The sequence below is a fragment of the Fukomys damarensis genome, unplaced genomic scaffold, assembly GCF_012274545.1.
Source record: "Fukomys damarensis isolate Sample0158 unplaced genomic scaffold, DMR_v1.0_HiC HiC_scaffold_26, whole genome shotgun sequence".
Classification (NCBI taxonomy): Eukaryota; Metazoa; Chordata; class Mammalia; order Rodentia; family Bathyergidae; genus Fukomys; species Fukomys damarensis.
In genome coordinates, this window is record NW_022900938.1 from 24,900,929 (window position 1) to 24,924,254 (window position 23,326).

The 23,326-nt window shown below is 43.5% G+C and overlaps 1 protein-coding gene across 1 annotated transcript in view; it reads right to left on the bottom strand.

Annotated features, from left to right (window-relative positions):
* The window catches only part of Myo3b (myosin IIIB), a 453,146-nt gene that overhangs the window by 217,732 nt on the left and 212,088 nt on the right, over positions 1 to 23,326 (bottom strand). Inside the window, exons 21-23 of the mRNA XM_010606961.3 lie at positions 22,589 to 22,742; positions 20,062 to 20,150; positions 15,594 to 15,723 (exon numbers count right to left, since the gene is read on the bottom strand). Coding sequence (XP_010605263.1) covers positions 15,594 to 15,723; positions 20,062 to 20,150; positions 22,589 to 22,742 — 373 coding nt within the window. The remainder of the gene's footprint in view (positions 1 to 15,593; positions 15,724 to 20,061; positions 20,151 to 22,588; positions 22,743 to 23,326) is intronic.

Here is a 23,326-nt window from a genome sequence, read left to right on the forward strand (position 1 = left end):
GCCTTTTTTAAACAAAAAAAAAAAAAAAAAATTTTTTTTTAATATTTTGAGTGGTGGTGCTTGCTTGCTAGCATTCTGTAAGGAAGGCTGTGACAGGAGGATTACAAACAAGTTCAAGCCCAGGCTGGGCAACTTAGTGACTTAGTCAGACTCTATCTCAAAATGAAAAAGGGCTATAGAGGTAGCTCAAAGAAAAGTTCCTGGATTCAATCCCTAGTATCACCAAAAAAGTAAGTAAATCATTAAGTAAAGATTTATTTTGTGATAAGATCTTGCCTAAACATGGGGTCCTGTATCAGCTTCCAAATATCTGGGATTATAAGTGTGCACCATTTTCCCTGGTTATTCAACAACTTCTTCGCGGTACTGTCTTTTCCTGGTAAAAATGACACTTCTTTCTATGTATGTGTTAGCAAATATCAGCCATTTAGAAATTGACTATGTGAAGATAATCATTACTTACATGACTTTTAACGAGTATCCTTAAGAAAAACTACAACTTGACACAGCCCGAGGCTCAGACTTTCTCTAGAAAGTAAGGAGAAGGACACTGAGGAAGGCAGGGTTGTACAGGAAACAAAACTTGCAAAATGCCTAACTGGACAGTGTTGTTCCTATCTAATAACCTATTCTACCCCAGAGTTTCTGGACACTCAGGCATACACATTTCTCCTATAATCTATATCTCTTATATATATTTATAGACATATATTGGGTTTTTTAATCAATTCATAAAATGTCATTGTCCTAAAGCCATTTTCCACTGAACCTGCTATGTGTCATAGCTGAAGAATGACGTTAATATCATTTTTACTTCTTAAGTACAGGCATTAAATTTTTGAAAACGTGGCTTTATAGAATTATAATACAGTATTCAGAGTAACTCTAATTTTAAGAACTTTCTCAATTAAAGTCTCATCTTACAGACTTGGGATGGAATTAATTACTGGTTTGTTTTGTTTTTTAGGAATGGAACCTATTGAGAATAAATGCCAGCAAAGACTCTTTATCTGATGAAGGAATTCTCCAGGCACCCTAGGCACTGCTGCTGGTCAGACACTAAGTAACCATTTCTCTTCTCCTTCATTAACTCACAAATATTTCCTCAGGCTTGGAGGTGTAGCTCAGTGGTACAGCACTTGCCTGGCACAAGCAAAGCCCTGGACTTGATCCCTAACACAGGAAAAACAAATTCTGTATCTGCTAGAAGACTTGCAAAGTGCCCTACCCGTAGTAGATATTAAAGAACAAAAAGCTTATGGAAGACATGGTGGTGTACTTGATCCTTTCTACCCCTGCCATCTCTCAGAGATGGGTCATCTCTACTATCTCTTGGCAAACTTCAGTTTCACAGATTCTTCTTTCAGTCATCCAAGATCAACTGTGGCTCATTATCCTGAGCTAAGCAATTAACTGTGAATTATTTTGCAAAGTTAGTGTAGCATCATGAATGAGCAATAAACCTGAATGAAATAGATTGCCAGAGAATGTCTCATGCCAGCCCAAGGTTTTCCTAAATGCAACACTGAAAGCTACCCATGAAAATAATGAACATGTGTCTTTGACTCCTCTTGGTCCTAAGCTTCTTGGGGGCAGGCACTAAGTTTGTTCTATTTTTCACTCAAAACCTAGCACAGGGCCAGGGATTTAGCTCAGTGGTTCTGCTGCCTACCTCCCAAGCTCAAGGTCCTGAGTTTGATTCCCAGTACCAAAAAACCCCAAAAAACTAGTACTAAGCACTCTGAACCTAGTACTAAGTATGTGTGAAAGGAAGATCTCTGTAGCAATAAATTTTTATTTAACACATCAAAAACCCCGCTAGGAGGGGTCTCTGGCCTTGCTCTGATCCTTCCATCTTTCAGACTCTCTGCTCAGGGATTTGATGACTGCAGAGGGCTGTGGTTAAGGATGTGAGCTCTGTGGTCAAAACACCTAGGATCTGTCTCATCTCTGCCACTTCTTAGGAAAACTGGGGCAACTTACATGTCTTCTTGGTGTCTGGGTTTCATCATCAGGAGAACAGAATGAATGTCTACTGAGCTCAGGGAATAAAATGGTGCTGTTTCTAGTTAATGGAGCAGTTTCAGTGGCAGCAGAGATGCAGATATTGATGGTGTAGGGGATTTGAGGGGCACCATGGGATACTTCTAGAGATCCAGGTAGGCCAGGCAATTCTAGTTGAAGCGCAATCACTTAGCTCAGCTTAGCGACATCTCTTCAACATATATTTTGAAATTTACAAAAATTCTATTAGGGATTCCAATTAATCAGAGTTTTGCAGAGTATCCAATTTTGATGGCCTAGAGCTTCATTAAATTTGTGTTGTATGACTAGGAAAAAAGTAAATAATTGAAGTTATGAGTTGAAGTTTTATTTTTTCTTGTCTAGCATCTTAAGTAGTTTTTGCTTGTTTGTTTTTTGTTTTTTGAGACAGGGTCTCACTATGTAGTTCAGACAAACCTGGAACTCACTATGTAGCCCAGGCTGGTCTCGAACTCACAGCGATCCTCCTGCCTCAACCTCCCGAATGCTGGGATTACAGGCGTGCGCCACCACGCCAGGCTTAAGTAGTTATTTTTTAAACATGGAAATATCAAGCACTTGACAAAGAAGGAAAGAATCCATAATAGTTGTCTTAGTTACTTTCTTCTTGCTGGGACACAATACCCAACACCCACAATTTAAAGGAGGAGAAGTTTATTCTGGCTCACGTTTCCAATCCATCCTTGGCCAGCTCCATGGCAGAAGTAGCACAGTGGGAGGGTCTGGCAGAGGACAGCTGCTCTCCTCACCGTGGTGAAGAGGCGGAGGGAAGGAGGGCGGAGGATGTGGCTCTCTCTAGGTCACGCCCCCAGGGGCTCCTCCTTTTCAACCAGGTGCCCCCTCTAAACAGCATATTCAGCCATGGATTCATCAGTGGTGCAAAACATTACTGCTTTTTTTTTTCCTCGTACATCAGAGATTAAAAAAATAAATGCAAGGCCAGGGATTTAGCTCACTGGTTCTACTGGCTGCCTCGCAAGCCCAAGGACCCAAGTTTGATACCCAGTATAAATAAATGCAGAAATCCACTTATTTTTGACCCATTTTACCACTCTCCAGATCAGAAGAGAATGAGCAATACCTAAATACTAACACGTAAAGAGTACTTACAATGTACTAGATACTATTCTGAGTATTTAAAATAAGTTACTTAATACAATAACGCTACGGGCCATCAATAAGGAAACCAAGGCAAAGAAAACTCAAGTCTCCTGCTAAAGTTCGGAACACTGAGCAACAGCTCTGTCAGTGCCCATTAAAATGCCCTAATTACATTTGAGTTGTTTCACAGATTCTGATATTATGTAAGGACACATACTAGTGATCCACAGGATTCCTGTCTAGCCAAACACACCTCAACTGAATTTAGATGATGACTTTTTTGGTCACTTACAAACAAAGCCAACTGAATAACAATTCCACAGAGTACCAGCAATCACAATTGTTATGGCTGAGCTAAACCTAATCATCTAGAAAAGAATTGGTTAGGTTTTGTACAACTTAAACTACTCTTGTGAAAGAGCTAAGAGTTCAACAAGTCCACGGAAACTGAACTTTAATAAAATCTTAGCAGTCCTCTCTCCCAACCTCCAAGTCTCGAGTTGAGTTAAGCAAACTTTCATTGAGTTTACTGATCTCTCACATGTGCAAGCCAGTAAAGTTCACAACTGTTACTCCAGGCAGCTGTGCTTTACAGCGTGCCTGCCCACACGTTGGCACCAAAGCAAAATGATTAACTTTCTATGCTCCTAACATATGGGCCAGACTGTTAGAAGCTGATCTTGTGTTCCAAGGAGAAAACTGCACTATTCTAATGTGACCCAAATTCCTGGTGAAAAAAGTGTTAAATTTTGATGTGTCTCTAAGTAGAGAGATTATAATTATGTTTTTGTTTCTAATTTATTTGACTTAAAGTGCCTGGGGTTATCTTTTACTAAAGGGCTGGGGAGAATGACCTGGAAGCTCCATTATAAAAACATTTTATAGGACGAATTAATAAGCTGTAAATGGCTTGGAGCCTTTTTCCTCCAATATAACCTACTGAAATATGAAATAAATATGGAAATAAAAGGAAAGATGCCCCAATCTTAAGTGAGAACATTTTTCTTTTCTATGACCGAGGATACTGGCAGAGAAAAGTAGAAATTTATTTTTCTTGTATTTCTGACCATTTGAAAGTCAAAGCTGATATATTTTCTATACTTTACTGGAACATTAAAAGAAATAAAACAAAATGACTCTCAACTAAACTGCCACCTAAAAGTGCACTTTCACTGTCATATTTAGCATTTATGCAGGAGCTATGAAAATGTGTTGTGGAAAGAGTGGATCTGATTCACAGCAAACACTAACATTCCCAATATTAGAGACTTTTATCACAACTATTTATTTGCAGTATCAGGGACTGAACCCAGGGCCTTTGTACTAAGCTATGTCCTCAGCATTTTTATTTTGAGACAGGGTCTCACTAAATTCCCCAGGTTGGGTTCAAACCCATGATCTTCCTTCCTCAGCCTCCCACAGTGCTGGAATTATAGGCACATGTGACATCATGTCCCCTACGACTTGTTATTGAAGTTATAGGTTTTCTCCCCGAGGCCCATGCCTAGGAATAGTAGTAATAAGACCCCCTAGAGCTAGGAAAGCAGGGCCCCACACTAAGGAGCCCTGGATGAGAAGACTAGGGGAGGAAATCCAGACGCTGTAGTGCCTCCATAGGGTCCACATGGTCCAGGAGCCTCAAGACCTTTATCACAAAAAGGATCTTACTCGGTTCATAGGCCCTGTAAATACGTGAGCGCCATCTCTCAGTATTTTGTGGTAAAGACTCCTACTGCACTTTTATAATCAATATTCTTCACACTATGAAAAATCTCTTCATCTTGCTCCCTTCACATCCGACAATGTGTTTCATAAAACGCACACTGGAAAACACTGCTCCATACTGAAAACAAAGGACACTTCTAAGTTTGCAAAGAGAGCTGCAGGAACTGTTAAAAAGCTTTTGCTGGAACCCTGCAAATCCAGAACAGTAACTTCTCTTGCACACTGGGAAATAAACTGAAGTTAAATCTCTGTAAACAACAGAATATTTTATGAGGAAAAGAATCTAGGGCTGGAAGTTTAGCTCAGTGATAAAGTGCTCACCCAGCATGTGTGAGGTCCTGGATTCAATGTCCATCACTACACACACACACACACACACTCACACACACAACAGTCTAAGTAAATAAAAATGAACAGGGCCATGCTTGAGGCCTTGAATGAGGAATGGGGCCGAAATGTCTTAATCAGCACCAACTCGAGGTTTTCCTCTCTCTTCACGGGCACCAGGCCTGGTGAATAACATGAAGGGAACAGCAAAGAGGAGGGAAAGGAGGGAGGGAGGACACGCGACTTTATTTCCTTCGGAGGACCATCAAAAGGGACACCGCGTTACCGCTGCATGTCTGAGAGCAGGGGAGAGTCACATCAGCACGTTGGTAAACGTGTGGTAGTAAGCGTGTGAAATGTGGCTCGTGAGACCCGAGAATGGCCCTAGATGTAACGCACACCGGATTCTGAAGACAGTATCCAAAAGGGAAAATTCCTCAATCATATTTAATTAGTTACATATCAAGCAAAATAGTTTTCATATGAGTAAAGAAGCAAAATTAGCTGAGCATGACGGTGCACACCTCTAACCCCAGACTTATGGAGGCTGAGGCAGGAGGATCCCAAGTTCAAGCCCAGCACTGGCAATTTAGCAAGATGATGTCGCAAGAAAAAGGAGGGGTGGAACTAAGGATGTAGCTCAGTGTGAAGGCCCTGGGTTCAATCCCCAGTACTAAAAAAACAAAAGGGCCACGTTATTGAAATTAAGTCCATCTTTTCATTTGATTTTTTAGAATGGTTAGTAGGTACACTGGACAGTGTTGTTCTCAAAAGAGCCAACTGAGAAATTTCCGACTGCAGCAACTCAAGAGAACATGTGGCTGGAGATTATTAGGGATGCCTTCTAATCTGGAGGCTTTTCTTAAGGCGCACCCCTCTCGCAGGCTGGAAGGCAGTTAGAGCTTTGAATCAACCTGCCAGATACCTGGCTTCTATCCTACCATGATATGGTAGGAGAAATTTCAGGCAGAATTTTTAAAAGCAAAAATCAAACAACAAAAGACAAAACAAAAACGTAAGCTGCTTATGTTTGAACAAAAAGAAAACAGCAATACAAATCCAAACAGAATACAAATCCAAAACTGAAGGCACTGATGAGGATCAAGGAGTCTTTCAAGAGAGACACTCTTGACCCATGCCCACGCTCACTGTGCCCTCATGAGCCGTAAGAAGAAATTCAGATCCTTATGGACAAAGGCTGAAAACCATTAAGAAGGGCCCAAAAGCCAGGGAGGCATGGCTTCTCTTGGGCTGCCCGACCATGCGCGCAGGAGGACCGCCGGAGTCGCAGAGGCTGCAGCAGCGTGGACGTGGCCCCTTGTGCCCGTGCTTTCTGCCACCGTCTGTCCTTTAATCATTCGCGTGAGCCTCCGGCTTCTAGGAAAACCCCGCCCCGCTCACTCCTCCCAGGAAGGGGCCTGCGATCACTTTCAGGCCAGAAGTGACTGCACTCAATCCACATTCTCCTGCCAGCGAGCGCAGGAGTCCTAATGAGGACCCCAGCCTCGGCTCTTCCGTTAAGAATGTGGGGTTCCGAACACAGTGCCTTCTGAAGTTCGCAGCTTGTTAAAATAGACCTCAGGCACTGTCGGGCTTGCAGCCAGCACCATAAATCACAGGATGGCCCTTGTTTCTGCTGCGCTTAAAGACCCCGCCGGCACTACCAGTCAATTCTGTTCACAAATCGCTCTCAGACTCCACCTAGCGGGAACCTCCTGGGTGCCAGACCCTCTGCAGGAGCTGCCAAGAGGAGCCAGCTAAATGCACAAGGTCCCTGTCCTGAGGGACTCCCTCTCCAGAGATGCCAGGGATTCACACCCAGACACACACACCCCGCCCCGCCCCCACCAGACCAGAAGCCCTCTGGAGAAGCCCATGCTAGGGTTATTTTGCAGAAGAGGAGGCAGCATGGAAGGCGTGGTGAGAAGTCCCTGGAAAGCAGAACTGGCATGAGCTGTGAAGTAATGTGACCTGTACTGACTACACGTTCTGCATATAAACGAGATACACAGAAGTCCTGTCTCTTCCAGCAGCTTGTGAGCGTACCATGTGGTCACGTGACTCACAACTGCTGGCTCGGGAGGCAAAGGGGCTGAACTGCACACTTCTGGTGGTGGATGAGAAGCCCATGTAATCAAAGGTTACTATTTCCATTACTCACAGGTGACCTTCCGAGTCACCCCCCTTTTTCTGAGACAAGAATCTGACCTCCCACTCTGGGGTGGTGATGGCCAGCCTTCCAGGAGGAGCCTGGAGAAAGCTTTTGGGCTCTGTGCTGATGCATTAGGTAAGGAAGGTCCCAGCTACCCCAGGCATTTACCCCAGGCATGTCACCTCTGGTGGCAGCCAATTCAGACTTTCAGTTTTCTTTCCCAATCCCCCATCCACACTCTTTCTGTGAGGACGGCAGCTCCTTAACCACATCTCAGGCCCATTGCTTAGATTTTCAGGTATGTTCTGTTATTAAAGATAACTCTTGGTATTGACATTATTTTTTGAGGCACTATGGATCAAACTCTGTCGCCAAGCTCCTAGTTCTTTAAAAAAAATTTTTTTTTTAACTGCTAAGGATCTTGCTAAATCACCCAGTGATCCTGCCTCAGGCTCCAAAGTTGCTGGGATTCCAGGCATATGCCACACCTGCTACTTGGTGAGTTTCTTATTTCTAACCTGTATATATCTATTTGAAGCTTCTTTCCCCATTCTCTCCTCCTCCAGGCTGGATGAATGGCTTTCATGGCTCTGGAGCTCTTCTGTGGGCTGGCTGCTTGGGTGTAGGGACCAAAGGTGAAGGAGAGAGCAGAGCTCCCTTCCCTGACAGGGGACCCACAGACCTTCTCTGGTGGGTCACAGGTGTCCATGGGCCCCTAGTTAAGGGTCTCACCCTGAAAAGCTACCTTAGCTCTTTGTGATCAGTTATGGGTAGAGTGGTTTTCCCCTCAAAATTCTTCTACTGAAGCCTCCAGTAACTTAGTGTGACTGTACTTGAAGGTGGGGCCCTTAAAGAGATACTAAGTTAAAATGAGGCCATTGAGGTGGGCCTTAATCCAATCTGACTGGTCCTTCTGTTAGAAGAGGTGATTAGGACACAGACAACATACAGGTAAAAGAATTATAATAACCCAAACAATTATGGAAAACAAAAAGTTAGACTCACTCTACGTGGCTATAAGATGTACTACAAAGTTGTAACTGTCAAGACAGTATGGTACTGGTGAAGGGGTAGCTACACAGATCGATGAAACGGACCCACATAGAATAATCAATTAATTTCTTGCAAAGGTACAAAAGCAATTCAGTGGAGCAAGCATTGTTATTATAACAAATGGCTTTGGAACAACTGGACATATTAATGGAGGAAAAAAAAATGAATCTCCAGTTTACTTTATATAAAAATTAACCAAACTGGACCCTAGATCTAAATCCAGAATGTAAAAACATATATATTTTTTCCAGTACGGGAATCAGATTCAGGACCTTGTGTGTGTCAGGTAGGCATGGTGCCACTGAGCTAAACTGCCAGCCCAGAATGTAAACATATTTGTTGAGTGTCTGTTCACACACAGCTAACCACACAGCCTCCTTGAGCACATGCCGGGTCTCACTGGGCAGTCTTTAGCAGCCCTGCTCAATTTTCCTTTCTCATCCTGATGTTGTTCTGCTCGGAGGTCACCCTGGCCCCCTGCAGTGGTTCAGATCGGTATCCTGAGGACCTTCATTCAGCTCTGAAGGCAGCTATCCTTCCCCATCCTGCTTCCTTCTCACACCTTTCCTCTGCCCTTGGAGTGTCCCTTCCTCCACATCCCACTGTTACTATTTATATCTGGATGTACCCCTAAAGCTTCATGGGATCAGAGGCAAGAAGACCTCAGGAGGGTGACTGGACACAGGGCTGTCACAGCTGTTTTGCTGTTGGGAGGCAAGGCTGGTTGGAAGGGGTGGGTTACGGTGGGTGTGACCCAGAAGTTTCTACCTCCCTCCCCGCTCCTTCCTTGACTCTCTGCTTCCTGTCTGCCATGAGGTGAGCAGCTTTCCACCATGCCACTTCTGCCTGGCGCCTGCCACCTATGCAAGGACTGAAACTTCTAAAACATGAGCCAAAACAAATCCCTACTCCTTTGAGTTGTGGGCGTCACATACTTTGTCCCAGTGATGAGGAAAATGCCTAAGATACATGTTCCATTAATCATCTACTTCTACCTCTCTCTCTTTTCAGTGCTGTAGTCCCTGGCTTAAAATGCCTCATTACTCCCAGACTACACAATTTTCTCTACTCTATTTTTTTAAAAGTATCTTCCAAGAAGTGTTTCTTCCTTAAACGTCTTCCTTTGTGTTATCCCATGACATTTCCCTGATCTTTCCTTGTATATGCACTTGTACAGACACAGTGTTTACATTGCCACATTCACTGATTCATGTTTTATCATCCTTTACACATTTTTGGATTTGGCACTCTCTCTAACCATTCTGGCTGTGACTGTCTTGTGTTTCTTCTAGAAATTACCTACACACAGCACCATATCTGAACAGATAGTAAATCCATAATTACCTGGTTACTGAGATACACGCTCAGGTGTAGTAGAAAGGAAAAGGCCTCATGTGAGGGGGAACTCACATTCCAGGGCTCCCTGATGGGACTGGCTCATTTGACATCCATTTAGAAAGAGCCAGGCACTTGTCCCCATTTGTGGCCCTGAGACCATGTCACTCACACTCAAGACACCTGCAGGACCCCTTTGCTAAACTGCCAAGATTGAGGAGCAACTATAAATGGAAACTCCAAGAGATGACTCCCAACAGGCACCCACTAGAGGCCTAATGCCATCAACTTCAGGAGTCACAGAATCAAAAATCAGACCACTGACATGAACAACAGGCGTTAAAGTGCTCTAAAGATATTATAAAATGGGCTCATCCTGCCCCCATCCAGAAAAAAAGGAGCAAATAAAAGTCAAGAAACACTTCAGTGTTGATTTTTTACTGCAAATCAAACCTGTGACTTCTTGGACAGAACACAATGGTAGCAAAACTCATTCCAACGTTCTGAAGCAAAACTAGATTTTGAGGTTCAGAGAATGTTCTACTCTTATTTTTCCCAAATTTCTAACTCCTTTAAAACCCCAGAGTCCTATTTGGAAGTCAGAATTCATGATGCAAAGAACTTTTCAAGTTATTTTGGAAACCTCTTCTTGTCCCTTCTTTGAGCCTTTTGAACTTTTTCTCTCATTACCAGGGAAGTGGAATATTCCTCAAAGAGGAAAGTATGCCATGAAACTAGTTATCACATCTTTTCTTTTAATGTTTTTCCACCTAGATTGTTCAGTTCAAAAAGTCCCAGCTGAAGGCTTACAAAGTAGTGTTGCTGGCACATCAAATTTTCACCCTACAATCTCCTGAAGCTTTCTAGTCAATAGGAAAGGTTACAAAGAAAAATTCATTGCATCGGAAAGTGCTCATCTGCAGGCAAAAGGGAAGATGTGTCAGCATGGCGGGGAGAGAGAAGCTACACTGAAGGCTGCCTTGATGTATCCAATCATCCCTCACTGAAGCCTTGGGCTGAGGGCATCTTTTAAGTAGAGGCATCTCCTCTACCAGATGCAGCTGGTGCTGGAAGAAGCACCTCATGAGGGGAGAGGAGGGAGGGGAGGGGGCTGCAGAAACCAGGAAGGAGCCCATCCTCCTGGCCACCCTAGGCCCATGATTTCACTGCACACATTCAATCTCTCTGGTGCTCTCAAATGTACATGAGTAGGAAAGTAGGAACAGGAAACAGAAAAATGCCACATGGATATTTATTTCTGATCGAATGTTATGGTTACTGCTATGGTTTGGATCTGGCCCATATGTAAAGGCTTGGTGACAGACCCTTTTAGGAGGTGGGGCCTACCAGGAGGTCTTAGGGTCATTGGGGGCATGATCTTCAAGGGGACAATGGAACCGTGGTCTCTTTCTTTTTTTCTCTTTCAGAAAAGAGGGCAGTTTTGTTTCACTACACAGTCTTGCTATGATTGTCTGGTCTCTAAAGGTTTGGTCCACCATGATGTGTGCCTCACTGAGGCCCAGAGAAGCTGGGCCACCTGAGCATCAACTGAAACCTCTAAAACTGTAAGCCAAAATAAACCTTCATCTGTGAAGCTGCTGATCTCTGGTATTTGTTCTAGTAATGGAAGCTAACACAGCCATACATATATACAGCGGTTGATCCTTACAATCTTGATAAGAAATTAAAATAAGCCCTAATACTTCCTTTTGTTACCTATAAGTGACAGGAGTACTACCTGCCCAGGAGCCAAGACATGAAGATAACTGGACAGGAAAATCAGCCTGAGGCTTTCTGATGAGTCTCACTGAAAACAAAGACTAGTATCTCAAAGGTCCTTCTTTATCTTTTCACAGGAGGGGATTTTGATACTCTACTCTCATAAGGAGACAGATCAACAAAAAAAAAAAACCACTGAAGAAATTTCAGTGACCCACACCCCCTGAACCATGGACCCAGTGGATATACACAGAGCATTTCACCCCTCCACAAGAACATGCACTCCTCCCAGCAGCACATGGTACACCCCCAAACAGACCATACACCAGCCCACAAAGCCTGCCCAGATAAATACAGAAGAAAGAAAGAAACTACCTCATGCATACCATCAGACCACTGTGCAATCAACTTCAGAAGAGGCTAAAGCTCTTGGAAAATTAACAATATACGGTTGTACCTGGGTTCGTGACCTTAATTTGTTCCACGATTCTAGAAAAGACGACCATATTCGTGTTCATGCAGGAAAGATGGCTGCAGTCATCTTCATCACCCAATGCAAAGTTCAGAGACAAAAACAAAATTCTGCCAAATACCTCCGCTTTAGAACAAAACTGTTCACAGGAAAAAGCATTTGTGAACCCAGGTACCACTGTACTCCTAAATAACCAATGGATCACAGAAGAAATCAAAGAAATTTAAAAATTTTTGGAATTTAATGACAACAACAGTGACAGTACAGAGATTCACCACTGGACTCTTTTTTTTTTTTTTTTTTTGGTACGAGGGATCAAACTTGGACCTTGCGCTTGCAAGGCAAGCAGCAGAGCCACTGAGCTAAATCCCCGGCCCTGGACTCTTTAAGTTTAGGGTTGCAGTCCCCAGTGCCTTCCAACTTTGATCTTTTCCAGTCCTCCCTACAGTTCCTCCCTCAGTGGGGTATGTAAAGTAACTGCTCATAATATCTATGCTCACTGAATTAATCCAATTTGCTTTTTTGTTTCTGTTCTGTGGCACTGGAGATCAAACTCCAGACCTCCCACACACTAGGCAAGAGCTTTGTCACTGAGACACACACACACACACACACACACACACACACCATTTTCATAATTTTATTTTAGAATAGGGTTTTACTAGATTTCCCAGGTTGGCCTCAAACTTGTAGTCTTCCTGCCTTAGGCTTCTGAATAGCTGGGATTACAGGCATGCACCATCGTGACCAGCCCAATTTAATTTAAACAAACAATTAGTTAAGGGCTTGAAGCAGAACAAACAAAAATAAAAATGATGACAAAAAAATTTTCATGCACAAAACATGTCAGCATACTCCTTTCCAGAATACCAGGATGTGCGGGACTCTGCTTCTCACAGGAAGGTACAGTCATTTTCCCCATCTTAAGGGGCAGACATCTGCCTGAGACAAATATTTCAGTCAAAACAGCATGAGTTACTTTGATGCAGTGAGGTCTTCCCACCTTCACAATATAATTAAAAATATAGATATGGATATTTTATTTGTTTTTTGTGACAGAATCACACTATTCAGTTCATGCTGACCTTGAACTCACTGTGTAGCCCAGGCTGGCCTTGAACTTGCTGTGATCCACCTGCCTCAGCCTCCAAGTGCTGCTGGGATTATAGATGTGTGCCACCATGCCTGACTTAGATATGGATGTTTTAAAAGTTAAAAGCTTAATTAACATTCAATAAAGGATGCATAATCACTTTAAAACTGAGGTTTGGGGGCAATTATCACATTTAGGAGAGAAATAACTCTCAATTCTAAGTAGAAAGTAAAGTTAAAAGAAAGATCTAGACCTAGGTGTGGTAGCACACATCTGTAATCCTGGCACTCTGGGAGGCTGAGGCAGGAAGATCACGAGTTCAAGCCCAGCCTGGGCAATTTAGTGACTTAGTGACACTCTGCCTCAAGAAAATACAAATAAAAATGAATGGGATGTAGCTCCATGTGCAGGCCCTGGTTCAATTCCCAGTACCACACACACACAAAAATGGTTCAAGTTGCTTAATGGCACAGTCTTTTTACCTCTACAGCCCCCTTGTTGCTTAAACAGTGGCTTGTCACCAGAAACTGTTCCTTAAGTGTTTGTTAATTGGGTGCATTTTACACTGTTAATTGAGTACAAGTTACCAAGGTAATCGTCCATCCTGGAGACAACAGCAAGTCACAAAATTCATCTTGACACAGCCAGGCTTTAAAATCCAGGGCACTGTGTAAGGGAAGTGCTGGGAGCAGTGTGGTGGCGCACACCCATGATCCCAGCACTCAGGATTCTAAGACCAAAGGATGCGAGTTCAAGGCCATGGCAGTATTTAGGCCCTAAGTGGAGGAATAAAACATAATCGCACTACTACGTTTGATTGTTTATGTGTAACTTAATTATACTCAAAATGTGGAAAAAGTCAACTTTAGGATCTCAAATTATTATGCATACAATTTAGGATACGAAGCAGCTTGTCCAGATATCATGTTTGTTTCTAGTCTTTTTTCACTTGGAGTACAATGTCTAGATAAGATTCAGAAAAAAGTTACAAGCTCTTTGGAAGGAAATAAAAAATTAGAAGCGTCAGCAGAGGCTCTTTGCTCCCCCTCCTCCCCGCTGTGAGCCGAATCAAGCTGGGCTGGAACTCGCAGCACACCCTTGCTTTCTGCATAGCACCACCTAGTGGCCCCAGACCTGAAATTGTTTTTATTCCCCTATTGAAAATCCAGTTGAGAACAAGTTATTACTCTCATTTATAGAGTGTCAATGCCAGCTGAAGAGTCATTTGGATAGATTTTACTCAGAGAGTACACCTCCTATTTACTATGGCTGTGTCTTTGCCTCTACAGAGAAGTTGCCTGAGGAGGAGCCCGTACCCTAAAGTGTGGGCAAGCATGGGCCAGCCCTGCTCACGCCTGCCCAGGTCTCCGAGGGGGAACATAATGAATTAAATCCTGCTGTACTCAAGGAGAATGTGAAGAGGAAGCTGGCGGCAGCCTTCTGACGGGCCTCCTACTACTCGCTTGGTTTATAGGAGCATATCAGAAGGAAGTTAAGAGCCTGCTTTCAACCGTCCTCCTGAGAACAGATGAAGCAAAGGTTCTAGCCTGTTTTTCTTCCTTTAGTGTTTTATTTACTCTGCATGTTGTTAAAAATCATACTTGGGCCAGGTATAGTGGCACACACCTGTAATCGTAGCATTCTGGGGGGATAAGGCAGAAGGATCACAAGTTTGAGACCGGTCTCGGCAATTTAGCAAGATCCTGTCTCAAAGAAAAAATTATTTCAGGGATGTAGCTCAGTTAAGAAGGCCCTAGGTTCAATCCTCACTAGGGGAAAAAAAGAAGAAAATCAGACCTGGCAGTCACTTTCTGTTAGCACACGTCTGTCCAATGCTAGAACAGTACCAATGGTTCAAAGAGGAATGTGAGAAGAAAATCAGAGTAAAGAGATTTCTATCACTCTTTTTACAAAGCATAACCACAGCTGTTTCCAGACACAAAAACCTTGAGAGCAGAGCTGTGAGAAGACTTCCCACAGCAGCAGAAGCCCAGGTAAATCCGAGGATCTCCACTCAATTAGAACGCATTTGGCAAAACAGCAAAGACTGGAAATTCTCTGGTCCAGCTCCTGGCCTGAGGGCTGATGGGGCAGCGACACAGAGGATGACTGTCAGTAAGTGAGGCCCGGTATGTCCCAGCTTGGTTAGGAGCATGGTGAGGTGGGGTGACAACTAAGTAGGAAGTTGGATCAGGCAACCTCTGAGATCAGATGACCACTGGTCTACAACACTTTCCATTTGGAATCATACAAGAGTGGAAACGTCTTCCCAATAATTCTAGGTAAACTGAGACTACCCTAGAATGCTTACCATGAATTAATAACATACAGATTTATAAGTGGAAAAAAAAAAGGAGGCAGGCAAAGAAAACCACAAGTCTAAGAGTTAAGGTTATGGAAAGTACACACATTTCTACTGTGGGGTCAAATTACAAAAGAAAGTCACTCTTCTTTTCCTGAACTCAAACAGACGCTTAACCCTACTTAAGGAAGTTCAATGTTAGCAGCACAGCCACAGCAGTATTTAGGTCCTAAATGGAGACAGACAAGACTGACAGGGGGTTCCCAGGTACCTGTTTTGGTTAAAGGGATTGAGAAGAGTTGTTGAAGAAGCTTGTTAGCTGACGTTCTCAGGACTACAACCACATCAGCAGGGAGGGTGTCTCTGTTTTTCTCAAGAACCCCAGAAGCATCATATAATACCTGCAACACAAACAGAAATTGACAAGTTACCAAGATAACTGTCCATCTTGGAGACACCATCAAGTTGTAAAATCATTTTGACACAGACTTTAAAATCCAGGGGGCCAGAGGTTTAGCTCAGTGGCACCGCTCCTGCCTCACTGCACAAGGTCCTGAGTTCGATCCCCAGTACCGGAAAAGAAACAAAAGGTTAAAAAAAAAATCCAGGATATCAGATAAAGAAGGTGATGGAGCCATGGTGGCACACACCTGTAATCGCAGCCCTCAGGAGGCTGAGGTTGAAGGATCACTGTGAGTTCTAGGCCAGTTTGAACTGCAAAGAGAGACCTTGTTTCCAAAAACAGAACAAAAACAAAGAGGAAAAACAGACAAGAGAAGAAAGTTTTAATTTTGACAGGTCAACTTAGCTTCTTGTTCAGTTCTTTTTGAAGAAAAGGATCCTATCAAAGATATTTCATATTAGGATAATTATTAAAACATATTGAACACTTATTATGTTGGAAGCACCCACCCTGTGAAGGAAACACTATTATCTTCATTTTACTGATGGGAAGTCAGGCATTTAAAATGAGATTGAATAATGTGAGTGATAGACAGGCATCTAATCTGTGCAGCTGGGCTCCATTCTTATACCCAAACTCTCACAGCCGCTGAGGGTACTCAGGGGATCTCAAGGATGCTGGCCTGAACAGCTTTTGGTTCTCAGCACAAAGAGGACCTAGCTCAGAGAAAATTTAAGGAATAGCCCAAAGAATCCCTTTTCTTGTCTACAAATAAAGTTGTTTTTTTTTTCTTGAGGTTTGACCCAAGGGTGCTCTACCACTGAGCCACATTCTCAGTGCTTTTTTATTTTTTATTTTGAGACAGTGTCTTGCTAAGTCTCTAAGTTTCCGGGGCTGGAATCAAACCTAGGATCTTCCTGTTTTCGTCTCCCAGAGAGCAGGGATTGTGGGCATTACAAATGAGTTTTAAATGACAAGAGGATTGCAATGGACACAGAGTTCAGAGAAAAGGGGATCTGCTATGGTTCAGATCTGCGCTCTTTCTCCAAAGTCTCATGTGTTCGAGGTGATGTGGGGCACTGTGCTCATGAGTGTACTGTTGGGAGGTGGGGCTTTGCCAGATGAGGTGGTCACTGGGGACATTACCCGGAGGGGGGTATCTCCTTCCTTAGCGCCCCCTTCACTCTCTGCTTCCTGACTCCCACGACACAAGCACCTTTCCTCCAAAGTTGGCCCTTCCACCATGCTGTTTCGGCCTTTGAGCCTGCCAACCATTCAATGAAATTTCTGAAACTCTGAGCCAAGATAAACCTCTCGTCCTTTAAATTGTAGGTATTAGGTATTGTATCCCAGTGACAGGAAAGTGACTAAGACAGATTTTGGTACTGGGAGTAGGGCTGTTGTGATTACCTTACTGCGTGGTGCAGAAGTTTTTGGAATTGGTTCACGGGAGTTTAGAAAGGTCTGGAGATGCCACCTAGAATCCTAGAATGTTTCAGGCAGAGACTGATGGGAGATTCTGGTCAGAGCTCAGAAGAAAGAATGATAACAGTAATACAGTCAATAAAGACCAGTCTCAGGAGCTGTTAACTTGGGAATAAGGATTCCTTTAGCAACTGGATTCCAGGCCATGGGTGCTATGCTGTGGTAGAAAATTTGCCTACATTTTGATCATGTCCTGAGACTTCAAGAGGCAGAGATTAAGGGAGACAGAGTAATTAATATGGTGGAAAAAACTTTCAAGGAAACCAATATTCAGGCTGTAGCATGGGTACCGTTTGATGTTTACAGCAAGATCTATAGTGAGTAAGTGGAAGAGTTCAATGATTTAAAAAGTACACAGTTTCACCAACAGAAAATGCCTGCCAAGTTGGGGCACTGTTAATTATGGTTGCTGAAAAGATTATCATTAAAAAGAAGCTAAGCGCTTTGCATCAGGACAATAGAAAAGTTTCCTTAAGAGTACTTCAGGAATCTGTGGGCTCAAAAATGCAAAAGTGAAAGAATTTACTTTGAGAAGAGAGCCCCAGGGCCTCCTGCTTTAAAAGGTCTGCCTAGGGAACTAGTTCCTTGTGATTCATTTCATAGTACCCAGCTGTCCAAGCACTCAGAGACAGACCTCTGCAGTCTGGGTCCAAGAGAGCTTGGCCACTGCTTGAACTGGTGTGCCTTGGCATTATCCAGGTCTTTTTATAGGTGTGCTGGTTTTACAGTTATACAGGATACAAGTGCTGTGATGTCAGGGAGGCAACCACTCAGATTTCAGAAGAAACCTGGGAAGCCAAGCTGTGTATTCCTGAGAGGGCAGTATGTGAAGCTGTGAGGTGAAGCCAGAAGTTCAATGTAGACCTTAGGAAGTTGGAGACACCACAAACATGGACCATCTACTAGGAATGCAACAGGCAGTGAGCGAAGTCACCCGAAGGAGAAGCCATGAGGCTGCAACTGGCAATGCCATAGAACTAAGAATATGCAAACCTTTTGGACTTCATATCTTACTACAACATGTCCCAAGTGCTGGACATGGAACTATAAGATTTAATGTTTGCCCCACTGGGATTCAGTTGTACTTTGGTCCCAGTTCTTTTTATCCCCGTATTTCTTTCTTTTTGGAATGGGTATATTTACCCTGTGTCATTGTATGCTGGAAGTGTTTAACTTTCTTTTGATTTTTCACAGGGGCTCACAACAAAAAGTTTGCCTTGAGTCCCAGAGGAGACTTTAGACTCGGACTTTTCAGCAATGCTGAAACTGTTAAAACTTCGGCAACTCTTAAGAGTTGGACTAAATACCTTCTGAATAAAGGGATGTGTGTGAGTCTTTTGGGGGCTGGGGAAAATGTTATGGTTTAGATCTTGAATATCCCCAAAGCCTCATGCATTCAGAGGTGGGGCTTTCGGAAGGTGACTGGAAGATAGGGGCACTGTGTGCATCAGTGGGTTAATACACTGATGAGTTTGTAGCTGAGTGTGCTGTTAGAAAGTGGGGCCCAGGTCCTGGGAATGTGACCTAAAAGGGTGTATCTCCCTCCTGGTACATACTCCTTCTCTCTCTGCTTCCTGGCTGCCATGACATAACCAGCTTTCTTTCACAGCTGGCCCTTCTACCACGCTGTTTCTGCATTTGAGACTTCCAATGATGGACAGAAACTTCTGAAACTGTGAGCCAACATAAACCTCTCATCCTTTAAATTGTGGGTGGTAGGCACTGTGTCTCAAGAATGAGGAAAGTGGCCAATATAGGACCCTAGAAAGGGGAGAAGAAGAAAGAAGGAAGAGAGGTGGGTAGGAAAAATGGGTATAAAAGGAGGGAAGTGTAAGAGTGGTGACAGGAAGAAGTCAATAAGAAGCAGAGAGAACAGGATGGTGAGTCTGGGTAAGGCTTGGTATCGCAGACTTGGAGGACATTAAGATATAGTCATATATCAGTGTTAAAGTAAATGAAGTAGTTAAGGGCAAAACCTGGATTGCAATTTATAACAAGGATCCAAAATATATAGCATAAAATACTATGTGGAGAGAAACAGAATCCCCTCTCCTTATAATATGAGAATTACCTTTTGGCCAACATCTAGTCAGGCAAAATTAGTTTCAATGCCATGATATGAATATGAAAGATAACTCTGATACACTTTGTATTGACAAAATAATCCTCAAAGCCTTGTATTAAACTCCTATCCATTTTCTGGATCCAGGGCCTCAACAAACTCCACAGGAACCAATTAGCCATAATTCAGTTGGCTCCTCTGGGAGTTTTAGGAGCAATGAATTTCTGGCTACAGAACTAGAGAATTCTGAGAATCACTAATCTGCTTCAGAACTTGAAATTGACACTGAAACATATGAGAAGTAGAAATTTCAGTTAATGTTGTAAAAGCTTAACATCTGGGTGACGCAGTGAAACTCTTTCCCCTTCATCTAGACCTTGCTAGTGGCATGGAGATGTACGCTTAAGGTGCTAGAAACTGGTCCCTACTGTGCTGTTAACCCTCTTGCATTACTCAGGCATCTCCAAATGACTTCAGAATGTCAACATTCCCTGCAGAACACTGTGAAGCCTATAATATGTTTTCTCTCTGGAGAGCTGTCAGTTCGGGGCCAACCTTCAGGTGGGCAGCAGATGGCAGCTCTGTGGGCCACCCTGGCGAGATATTGCTTCTATGCCAGGGCAAGTTTCAGTGAGCAGCAGCACTGAGATGGTCTGAGAATTATGACTGGGGATTCAAGAATAATTAAGTGGAGAACAAAATCTACAAGCAGTTTCACGAGTGGCACCAGCAGGGCAATTCGGACGCTCACTCCGCAAGACTCAGGTTGCATAATGCCACTCGCCTCACCTTTCCAGCGTAGTGGTGAATGCCAAAGCACAGCTCCGCTCCTTTGGGCCTCCAGAAGTACTTGCATCGGAGATTATCTTCAAATTTATCTGTATGGATTTTCATATCGGAAAGTTACAATATGGATTGTCTGCTCCTTCAAACAAGAACATGCTCCTTGAGCCACGAGAGACCCAGAATAAAAGCTTTCAAAGCACCCTGAAGTTAACACTATGTAAAAGGTGTAGAAAGACTGCCTGTACAATGTGTGTGTCCGATCTTCCTTTAGTTGTTCAGAGTTGTGTTCGGTGTCAAGCTGTGCACAAAGATGGTACGTTTGGCTTCCTCTGACAACACCAGCATGGATGCTAATGGTAGCACAGGCCCTGTCAAGTAGCTTTCAACCATGTGAATGTGCCATGAGAAGCAGACAACACAGGCTTAACCTTAGCAAACTGTGACATTATGGATTAAAGAAAAACCACTGGGGGTGACAATTTCCCCTCCTAGAAGTGAATCTCTCCCACTAACCAATTTTCCAAGAGTAAAGTTGAAACTTTCCGTCCCTCCTCACAATGTTTTCTTTGTTGTAGTTGACCTGAGAGAAGGGCCTGATGCTCCCCAAGAGTTACTTTTTGCTTTTCTTCCATTGCTACCCCAAAGTACCCAGCGTGGCTACACCAGGCTCCCTTTCGAGAGATATGTGCTTGGGCTGCAGCAAGCAGCAGGCACAGACCTAGCCCAGATGACTCTGCCCTGCACCTCTCTGGATGATTCTACCCCTCTGCAGCCCTTCTCAATTAGGTCAAGGGTTCCCTCCACTGCCCATAGCCAACGTCTGTCTGATAGTACACACGCATAAGGCCACCTTCTTTTCCTATGTAAGCAGCCTCCCATACCCTTAGTGATTTCAGTCCACACACTGATGTATAGGTCCTGGAAAGACTTTTCAATGGCATAGTTTTGCCTACTCGTGATTTGTAGCATGCGTTAGAGCATGTTGAACTGGCACACCAAGAGCTGGTAACACTAACGGCTACTGGCACTGAAAGCAGCCAGCAGCTGAAGTTGATGACGCCAGCAAGCAGAGCTGGTAACATCAAAGGCTACAGGTGTCAAAAGGTGCCAGCAACTGGGGCTTATAACACTGAGGAAGGCAAGCAGCAGAGGACGGTGGAGAGCAACGGGGAATTGCTGGGAGCCACCAGTGCCAGGGGCAAGAAGAGTTCCTGAGGCCTGGTGGTAGCTGCTTACTCCAAGAAGCAAAGAGCTGATAGCCACTGCGGAAAGCTCAGGGCTTGCTGTGGTTTATACCTAACAAGTACCTTCAGTGCCTCCTGTGCTCACAGATAGGGATCTAAGGGGATGACTGGATCATGGGGTGTGATTCTCACCCGTGGACTGATGTGATTTGGGGAGGAGGTAGGTCACTGGGTATGGCCTGGAAGGATCTAGCCCCCTCCTGCCTCCCTTGATCCATCATCTCTCCTTCCTGCCACTCTGCCTTAGAGCTGGCCAGGTATGGACTGAAACCCCACAAATCATGAACTGAAACAAACCTTTCCTCCTTAGCGTTGTGGATGTCAGGTACCATGTCTCAGTGATGAGAAAGTCACTAAGATAGAGCTGTTAACACCAAAAGAACTGTCCTCTGCCAATTTATGATTTCTATATGAAATGAGCAAGAATTCCCAGCCTATTGGTAAGATCTAAGAAGGCTTCTCCTTTAGAAGCCCCTGAAAAAGACGGGAGATAATGCTGACAGTCCTCAGCAATGGAGAAGCGGCTCACAAACTGGTCCATGTCTGATTTTTCATCTTTCATGTGGCAAAGAATCCATGCTAGTAAGTAACATTGAGGTCCCTGATAAATACTAGAGACACTAGGACGGGGCCCCTGTCACCTAAGGCTTCTCCCAGTCTAGGTCGGGAGCAATGCTTGCTAGTGCAAAACTACCGATTGCAGATGAAAGAGGAGTCAAGAGAACAGGGGAAAGAAGAGAGGCCCTTTGATGCCAGGAGGAGTTGCCCTCTCTTCATCCTGTAGACACCTGTAACCTGAGGAAAAGGTGGCTTAGGAAGACTAAACTGGCTGGGAGTCTAGAGGGGAAATATGAGTCAGAAAGCCAGAGACTGGAAAGGGTTTCTGCACTGACTAGGACTAGAGCTTGGTGGGGAGTCGAAAACTGTGGAAAGGTTCAAGAATGATGACAGGTTGACTTCAAGACACAAATTCTACCAGAACATTGCAATTCAATTGAAAACAGTTTCTACACTTTATAACTCATCAGGCAGCCAAACTACACAGGGTAGGCATTAAAGCACATTCGTTTGATGACAGGAACCGAGTTCTGTTCCCATTTATGTGCGTTTTTTTTTTTTTTTTTTTTTTTTTTTTTTTTTTTTTTTTTTTTTTTTTTTTTTTTTTTTTTTTTTTTTTTTTTTTTTTTTTTTTTTTTTTTTTTTTTTTTTTTTTTTTTTTTTTTTTTTTTTTTTTTTTTTTTTTTTTTTTTTTTTTTTTTTTTTTTTTAATCCAAAAAGGTACCTACCAACCAGGGTCTGGTCTGTTGCTCGGGGAAACCGACTTTCCTCATCCAAAAGTGCAAGCAGGCCCAGGGGTTTCTGGAGGAACATGTCCAGGAGTGGACGATTGTCGTCGTACTCCACAGGGATGGCATCAATGCCCTCATTCTGATACTCCATCTGGAGGGAGACGGAGTGTGACTCTCCAGCCTGAAGCTGACCTCCTTGCCCCCAGGATACTTTGGCCTGGGCTTCCTGGGTCTGGCTACCTTGAATGCATGTAGAAAATGCTGTGTTTTCTGTACATAGTAAAGGAATCAGCTGTGTATCAAGCTGTTTCAGCTGGCTGTTTAAGTGAGACTTCTTGGGGGCCTGCGATAGGCAGCTCAAGGGAGCAAAAGCAGTCTCCTTAACTTACACTTGGGAGCTCATAATTTAAAAACTTAGGCAAAGAGAGAAGTGAAAAATATTATTTGGGTGGCAAGTATACCTTACACAGGTAAGAAAGCAGACGTCTATATTCTTGAGGAAATCATTTAAGGAAAGAAAACTGCACCTGGAAGGAACTTGGATAGAAACAAGGTAGAAAAAAAAAATTTTTTTTAAACTGGGGATTGAACTCAGGACCTTGCACTTTTGAGACAGGGGGCAGACCACTGAGCTAAATCCTGGGCCAAGGTAGAATTTTGTGCAAGGTGATGGGATAGGATTGCACTCCAGATTTTCTCTGTGCTAAAACCAGAATTGACAGTCGCTAGATACGG